The 9,418-nt window shown below is 39.3% G+C and overlaps 1 protein-coding gene across 3 annotated transcripts in view; it reads right to left on the bottom strand.

Moving 5' to 3' along the window:
* Positions 1 to 2,239: 2,239 nt before the first annotated feature.
* The window catches only part of meak7 (MTOR associated protein, eak-7 homolog), a 24,263-nt gene continuing 17,084 nt past the window's right edge, over positions 2,240 to 9,418 (bottom strand). For 2 of the 3 annotated variants that reach the window (XM_061773471.1, XM_061773473.1), the window contains 2 exons: positions 5,170 to 5,349; positions 2,240 to 3,605 (listed from right to left, as the gene is read on the bottom strand). In XM_061773471.1, coding sequence (XP_061629455.1) covers positions 3,480 to 3,605; positions 5,170 to 5,349 — 306 coding nt within the window. In that variant the 3' untranslated portion in view covers positions 2,240 to 3,479. The remainder of the gene's footprint in view (positions 3,606 to 5,169; positions 5,350 to 9,418) is intronic. The other variant, XM_061773472.1, reaches the window with a different exon arrangement.

Genomic DNA, 9,418 nt, shown 5'->3' with positions numbered 1-9,418 from the left:
AATTGAGTAGTCTGATATTTGTGAAAATGTTTTAATGAGATTGAAGACTGCCTGAAGAGAATACTTGGGGGCCTGTAAGTAAAGAAGAATATCATCAGCATATAGATTGATTTTGTGTTCTGTCACTAGTGAGCAGATACCTTTAATATTAGCATTCTGACATAGCGGCAGCAAGAGATTCGATGAATATTGCAAATAGCATTGGTGAGAGTGGACATCCTTGTCTGGTTCCTCTTTCTGAGGTAAAACTTTGTGAAGTAATCCTATTTGTGGTGACTATCACTTTCGACGAGTTGTATAATCTTGCTATCCAATGTATATATTTTTTAATGCGTTATTCTACTGCCACTGGGCTTCTTCAGCAAGCAACTCACTGGTCTGCCGCCTCTACCGGGCTGTGTCCTAGGTGGTTGCCGATGTTTTCGTCCCCATTCCGACATCTCACCACCGTCTCCCTTACTCCTACCAAATGCTCACTCCCCCCTCCCTGCCCCCACTGTACGCATATGTATTCGCAGGCTACAGTACCTGTGCTTTTATGTTTAACTCGTGATATATTCCCTTGTGCTCCATGTCCATGTTTTATCTATGCTGAACTCATATACAAAACAAATATTAGATGACTATATGGGCGATTTCGGACTCGCCGACATATGGGGAATAAAAAAAAAATTAATCATACAAAAAGGGAATACACTTTCTTTTCTTCAGTTCACCGCTCCTTCTCGAGAATTGACTACTTTGACACAAATAACTCAATTGCTCAAAACAGCACTTCCAAAATACATCTAATAATTATTAGCGATCATGCTCAAATTTCTCTCTGCCTCAAACTTGAATCAAACATGATACCTTCTCCAACCTGGCGCTTTAATACTTCTCTACTGAAAGATCCAGAGCTCGATATAATTGAAAGGAAGGAATGGGAAGATTTTCTTGATATGAATGATTCCACAACTATATCCCAGTCCTTAGTTTGGGAAACAGGGAAATCTGTAATTAGAGGCAAAATCATTTCATACTCTTCCTACAAGAAAAAACAAAAATAAAAATTAGAAAGCGAATTGGAGATAAAACTCAAAACAACTCAGAGGAATATGCAATGAATCCAACAGACCTACTTAGGAACCAACTTTATAATGCAAAACAACAACTTGACTCTAGATTATGAAAAGAACAGAGTTCCTCCTGCCATAGCTGAGCTACACTAAATTCGAGCACAACAATAAATCAGGAAAATTTCTCGCGAACCAACTTCAATGTAAAAAAGAAAAAACACTAATTACATCTGTCCACAGGATAGTAATGATATATTTTACAACTACTACAGTAGCTTATATTCAGCCCATAATAAGCGACATAAAAACGACATTGAAACTTTTTTCAATAACCTAAACATCCCTCAATTAACTTAAGAAAGAGTTTTTAGATGCCCCATTAACCTCGCAATGGCCTGAAACGATATGCCCACAGGTAGAGCTTCAAGCAATGATGGGTTTTCCTCGGAGTTCTATAAACATTTCTGGTGTATACTAGAACCACTATTTTTCAGAATGGTGATGGAGATAAAGGCCTATTCAGAAACCATATGAATACAGCCGCAATAAAACTACTACTGAAACCAGGGAAAGACCCCACTCATCCAGCTAATTGCCGACCGCTGTCACTAATTAATACAGACATAGAAATCATATCTAAGGCTTGTGAATACATTCTCACCAAACAGGTTTCATTAACGGACAGAGCTCCACTAACAATGTCAGGTGACTGATAAACCTAATAAGTATGTCTCAGCGTAATAATCTAAAAACTATTGTCTTGTCACGAGATCCCGAAAAAGCTTTTGACAAAGTTAACAGGGTGTGGGGAGGAATAATATGGTGCTAACTGAGATTGTGTGGTTTCGAGACTTTTCTACTAAGCTGACAAAGTGGCAGCAATAATCGGATTCTTAAAACAATTGTGGCGTTGGAGACTTGTGCTGATAAATGGCAGGTCTGAAAGTTTGGTGCTTTTGAAGTCTACGCAGCGGAAGACAGCTTACCCAAAGCAACTGTCACCACAAATGGGGCCAGATCACAAAGTTTCACTTTACAAAGAGGAACTAGACAAGGATGTCCTCTCTCACCCCTGCGATAAGCACTATTTATCGAACGACTGGCAATCGCAATACGTCAGAACACTAATATTAAAGGTACTGTATCTGTACTCTTATGTCAGAACACAAAATCAATCTTGACGCCGATGATATCCTTCTTTATTTACAAGAACCCAAGGCATCACTTCAAACAGTGTTTAACCTCATTCAGACATTTTCGCAATTATCAGAATATGCTATCATTTGGTCAAAATCAATACTCCCTATAACACAGGTGTCAAACTCAAGGCCCGGGGGCCAGATGCGGCCCGCCACATCATTTTACGTGGCCCGCCAAAGCAAATCATGTGTGTCAACTTCCATGATTCTTGCTAAAATCTGTTCCAGATTTTTGTACATTCATATGTAATAAATAGTAATGAACATACACCCCTGAACAGAGGTAGTAGACACCCCACCAAAAACAGCCATAATAAAAATGTTTGCTCTTTCTTCTTATCTGTATCACAGTTGGGCATTTTTATTGTTTTTTTTTTTTTTTTTTTTTTTTTGCTTTCAAGTTCACACAGCTTTCTAGCGACTCACTACAATCAGAGTCATGTCGATGTTATATTTTATATAATATAATATATTATTCATGGCTTAAAATAATAGTTGGTGTTCTGTGCAGAGTGCTGTCTCCTGCAGTTAGTAACTTGGACAAGTCAGACCTCAAGTCTCTCGCTTGTTTTCCCACACACTGGGCTCTGCTTTCATGAGAAGAAGGAAGCCGTCAGATGCAGCGCACACTTCTGGAAAGGAACGTGCATTCCGCGGTGAGATCCAGCCCATTGGTTGCTTATTTAATGATAGCTGGACTGGCCACTGGCCCAGCTGTACAGTATATTGGGGCAGGATAAGGGCTGGCTCACTTGCAGGGCCGGCCCGCAGACAGCCTGTTAAACGTCTCCTTAAACAGCTTGATTTTAGCAAGAGAAAAATGTTGGATAAATATGTATATATCCATGTGGTATTTTGACAAAAGCAGACATGTTATTAAGACACCTGGAAACTATTTAAAAAATGTTTTTTTTTTAAATGCCACCTTTGGGCATTAAGACTTGTAGTGTGAACATAGCCTAAGTACGTTTGTATGACCATATTTAGGTGGTACTACTACATCCACTTAGTACAAGCTACTTAAACACTGTCATGCTTTGCTTTCCTGGTTTACAACAACAAATGTCAAGAATTACAACAATAGGCAGGAAAGATGAGACATCACTGTCTATATTGATGACACTTAATGGTAAAATACAATATTGTAGATGATGACAAATTTCCTATTTGCATCAGCACCAGATTTCCCATGGGCCGAGATAAGGTCAGATGATGATGACCTTTAGTGCTTTTGGTCAACTGGCTCCCTAAGACCCTGACTGTGCAGTTTCTTGCTTGTCATCTCCATCATGACCTGGACCTCTGGATCCATGTCCAAGACACTCCTCTTAACCTCACCTTCTTCACCCTGAAACAGAAAACAAAAACACCAGATTCTATTTCATTAGTTTTACAGGTTGGAAATGGAAACAGACAACTGACGATAATGAGACGTGCATATATAAAGCTAGCTTAGCTGTATAAAATATCAGTGGCTCACTAGGGTACCTTTCAAACCCCACACTTTCAAACTCTGTTTGAAACTGGTCATTTTTATCGCACTTAATAGTATTGGGCTCAGAATAATGGACAGATCAATCAACAGTAGGTTCATAAACTCATAAACAATGCACATGTCGCTATGGTGCCATAGCATCACTTGAAATCACTAAGCCTTGATTTACACGACATGGCTCAAGAGACAATTCCAATATTTAGTTATTTTTTACTTCCAAAATGCAACAAATCTGTCTAGGTCATGGAAAAATAGGAGGGGGGGGGGTAATAATGGAATTGGATCCTCCGACTAGAATCAGGCCTCTTCCATTGCAACTGCAAGGTAAACGGACAGACCGGCTACACCCTGTCAAGCCTTATTGCATTAATCACCAGACATGGATGATGTCAGGCTTGCATTGACACACTCGTTTACACACAGGCTGTCTGCACAAACAACAAAAATTGTTTTATTTTATTTCAAACAAATACAAAAATTAAAACGAACAATTACGATACAGGCGTATAATACAGTAATTTAAAAAGGAAACAACAACACAATTGAAAACTTAAAAGTTAAATAGAAAGAATCAACACAAACATGGGTAATGAAATGCCCCTTCCACATAACTGTTCATTTGCATGTTCGAAAAGAAGTAGGAACAAATATATATAGTATGTATCTGTTCCTACCCCCCAAACTCTTACTTTGTTATTAATACAGGGTCCGAAATATCCCGTATCGCATCGCCAAATGCGATGTAAAATGAGGTCTTTAGTGATGGATTCCTCAATTTCCATTGTTACAATATGCGATGCATGTTTTGAGCCGCTTATTTCTCGTAACTCAACAAAAAGAGCGTGGATTGATAACAGAAATGAAACTGCGTCTCGCCCCACTGCAGCGGTAAGACGCCTAACCAGCTGGATCCAGCTATGCCACTCATGGCACCCATGCACAAGTAGTGCTGTGTGATTATATTATGACGTGATTCATGGTATTATATTAAAACGTCTTTCGTGCCACATAGAGACCATATGTTCTAAAAAAATGGTACATTTGAGGTACATAGAGCAATAAATAAAGACATTTATGTGGAGCAATGCAGAGGTTACCTTCATGGAAACAAGTGGGGGACGAAGAATCTGTCCAGGCCAACGAAACGGTATTCCATGTTCAATTTATTTAATGATTTATTTAGTTGTTATTAGTTTACTTATGTGCGGTTGATGGGATTGCGCAGAGCATGTCGATGATGAATGACTCTTACAGTCGTCAGTTTCGTTAGCATTTTGGCTCAGTGACACCCTCTCTGCTCATTCAGAGACAATTTCTGAGAAAAATTCCAGTTATATTTCCTCTATATATACTGCAGCGTTAAAACCATCTTGGATACTATTTGTCTTTGGATAATGAAGAAATTAGTTGCTCTTACCTCCTCTAGCTCAGAGGGTTTTCCTACTGCCCATACTTCCATTGAGTCCAAATTAAAGTCCTCGTCCCCCGAGAGTTGAGGGCTTCCAAAGGTTGTACACTTTGGCCGTGCACGGCTGTGGCCATGTCCAAAATCACTATCCAACCACAGCCCAAAGTAACTGTGCTGACCGCCCATGCCCTGACAAAGAAAGAAACCAGGAGAAATTACCAAACACATTTTCAAAACATGTAATTGGACTGTTAGAACGAATGATGCATGATTCAAGTTTCATGCAATTAAAGATGTACTGCACATAAAAAAAAAAAAAAAAAAAAACGAGGACTAACTTTCTTTGCACCTATTGACCCTTTAAAGGGCATTCTTGGAAATTATACATGCAGTTAAGGTCAAAATTATTAGCACCCATCACTCATCATCATATCAAACATTAGCCTTTTTTTCTCCAATGACATGACCATAACCCAGTGTTTATAGTCAGTTGCGTGCAAAGGGGGGCAACGAGGCTCCGACTCGAGGAATGCTGGAAACTGTGAAATGTATGAAAATAGGGTTCACCAGTCTCTCTTGCTTTGCTTGCTGGGTAATAGGTAACTACTGGTCTTAATGACTTTTAACTTCATCACTCAGTTTAATTGAAGTGCACCCATAAACATTACTGACTGCTGGAATAGGGGATGAGCTCCTGCTAGCCTGCTGTAATTTGGCCTTTGAGTTGTACAGGTTATAGGTCACAATAATGGTGAAAAAAGGTTTTAAATGATTTGTTGTATCTTGGGCCCAGGTTTTATATCACAAAAACCTGGCATTTGGAAAAGGTGTGTGGGACTTCTTACATCCTGGCGGCAGACTTCTTCACATTATTCTTAAAATATAAATATAATATTTTTTCTTTCATGGCAAAATGCAACTTACAGAAATGGGGCTACGTATGTGATTGTTGAATGACTTATTATATAAGATATTATTAATATTGTACTAGTGATGGGTTGATGATGCCTCATGAAGCGTTGCAACACATTGATCAAACTGTACTGATACTGTCAGTGCAGTGTCCCTATGTTGCTCAATATGGAAACCTGTTGGATCTTAAATATCATTGCAGGCAACACAAAATATTATTTAGGTTATTGTATGTCACATTGTATTATCCTAATCGAAGTTTTAAATATCTTTATCTTTGAAATATACAGTTAGTCAATAAAATGAAAATCAGAGTGAAAGTGTGATTGTGTGATGTTGCTTATGTGATTGTGTTTGAGGTAGGGAGTTTAAGAAAAAAGTACACATTCTTATTTTAAAACGTTTTCTCATTTTTGAAATTTTGTCAATCACTCTCACATGGGGCTTGTGTGCCTATAAACTGCAGAGACTGCCGAAAGAGGTTTTTATATATAGTCCCCTCCAAAGTTATTGGACCGGCAATGTGAATTCCTTTGTTTTTATTGTATACTGAAGACATTTGGGTTTCAGATCAAAAGAAGAATATGAGACAAAAGTTCATAATTCAAGCTTTCATTTCCTGGTATTTACATCAAGACGTGTTAAACACCGCAGGACAGAGCACCTTTTGTTTGAAGCCACCCACTTTTCAAGTGAGCAAGAGTATTGGAACAGACATGATTTAATTAACTTAAAGTGAATAACATTTAATATTTGGTGGCATAACCCTTACTTGCAATAAATGCATCAAGCCTGCGGCCCATTGACGTCATCAGACTGTTGCATTCTTCATTTGAAATGCTTTTCTAGGCCTTGACTGCGGCCTCTTTCAGTTCTTGTTTGTTTCTGGGGGTTTCTCCCTTCAGTCTCCTCTTCAGGAGGTAAGATGCATGCTCTATTTGGTTAAGGTCCGGTGATTGGCCAGTCTAAGACTTCCACTTTTTCCCCCTGATGTACTCCTTTGTTGTGTCGGCAGTGTGTTTTGGCTCATCGTCTTGTCGCATGATAACGCGTATCCCGATTATTTTGGATGCATTTTTCTTAAAATTGCCAGACAAAATTGTTTGCCAACCTCCACAGGGCAGGGATGAAGATAAAACAATCCTCTGTTCGAAGAAGACTTTGAGAGAAGAAAGTCAGAGGCCATACCACAAGACGCAAACCACTCATCAGCAAAAAGAATTGGAAGGCCAGATTGAATTTTGAAAAGAAGTACAGAGATGAGCAACAAATGTTTTGGAACTCAATTTTCTGGACTGATTAGACCAAGATTAACCTCTACCAAAGTGATGGAAAGGCCAAAGCATGGAGAAAGAAAGGATCTGCTGATGATCCAAAGCACACAAGTCTGTACACCAGTACTCTGTACACCAGTTGACTAACATGCATGTGATATGGTGTTCATTCACTAATAAGTTTGATAGACACGCTATAGGCTTTAATTGCTTATGCTGGGACCACTAATAACAACACAGGTTATACTAACATATTAACTCACAGGTTCTTATAGGTATTTAGACACTAAAAAAGAATCCCACCGCACCACTCGTCAGTAACACTGCCTTGCTCATTTCCCACATCCTGTCCTGTCCTTTTCTGTCCTTTCGCATCTTGTTCTCTTGGTTAGCTATTGCATGTCCTCACCGGATGCCTCCCCCCCCCGCCCCATCCACAAATAGGAACACGATTTGACTGTTGCAATATTACTTGTGCTCAAATATCTAGACAGTCTCACTACTCTGCTGTTGTTCACACCCCTATTCCCCTTGTCCACTCTGTCTGTCCCATAAAACCCTTTTCTGTCTGGCTGCATTTTCAATAAACATCAGAATAATTAAAAGATAAGCAGAGTGAGTATTTCAAACACCCCTGTTGCACAGCAAAACTGTTCCAGCACAAAAGGCATACAAACCCACCATTCTGCAAGGCCATACAGCTGAACAGGACAGTTAAAAAAAAGGCGGAACCTCAGGCCGCATATTAGTCCGCCGCGGAGTAATATTCACAATTACATCTGTGTGTGGATGGTGAACGTGTGGAATGGATCAAGCTGCCAGCGTTCAAGGAGTACGAAACAGCTTATGACGTCCGCCCCCCATACCCCCACATTCCAGGAAAAACTCATCTGATCTATACGATTCCCGCAAATGGCCTATTTTGAGTTCAAAATGGCGAATTTCGCCCAAAGGCGACTGATTTGCATGTATGAAACAAACAACCATTCTCACTCACATTCACACCTAGGGGCAATTTAGAGACTGAGTTGCATGTATGAAACAAACAACCATTCTCACTCACATTCACACCTAGGGGCAATTTAGAGTCTTCAGTTTATATATATATATATATATATATATATATATATATACACACATATACACACACATATATACATATACATATATATATATATATATATATATATATACACATATATATATATATATATATATATATATATATATATATATACACACACATATATATATATATACACATATATATATACATATATATACACACATATACACATATATATATATGTATGTATATATGTGTATATGTACATATATATATGTATATGTGTATATATATATATATATATGCATGTGTATATATATATATACACACATATATACATCTTCTTCTTCTTCTTTTCCTTTCGGCTTGTCCCGTTAGGGGTCGCCACAGCGCGTCATCCTTTTCCATGAGAGCCTATCTCCTGCATCCTCCTCTCGAACACCAACTGCCATCATGTCTTCCCTCACGACATCCATCAACCTTCTCTTTGGTCTTCCTCTAGCTCTCTTGCCTGGCAGCTCCATCCTCATCATCCTTCTACCAATATACTCACTCTCTCTCCTCTGGACGTGTCCAAACCATTGAAGTCTGCTCTCTCTAACTTTGTCTCCAAAACATCGAACCTTGGCTGTCCCTCTGATGAGCTCATTTCTAATTTTATCCAACCTGGTCACTCCGAGAGCGAACCTCAACATCTTCATTTCCGCCACCTCCAGCTCCGCTTCCTGTTTTCTCTTCAGTGCCACTGTCTCTAATCCATACATCATGGCTGGCCTCACCACTGTTTTATAAACTTTGCCCTTCATCCTAGCAGAGACTCTTCTGTCACATAACACACCTGACACCTTCCTCCACCCGTTCCAACCTGCTTGGACCCGTTTCTTCACTTCCTGACCACACTCACCATTGCTCTGGACGGTTGACCCCAAGTATTTAAAGTCCTCTACCCTTGCCATCTCTTCTCCCTGTAGCCTCATTCTTCCCCCACCACCCCTCTCATTCATGC

This window comes from Phyllopteryx taeniolatus, chromosome 5 (assembly GCF_024500385.1).
Source record: "Phyllopteryx taeniolatus isolate TA_2022b chromosome 5, UOR_Ptae_1.2, whole genome shotgun sequence".
In the NCBI taxonomy this organism is placed as follows: Eukaryota; Metazoa; Chordata; class Actinopteri; order Syngnathiformes; family Syngnathidae; genus Phyllopteryx; species Phyllopteryx taeniolatus.
Note: the sequence above shows the minus strand (reverse complement) of the source record. Positions and strands in the feature narration are given on the sequence as shown.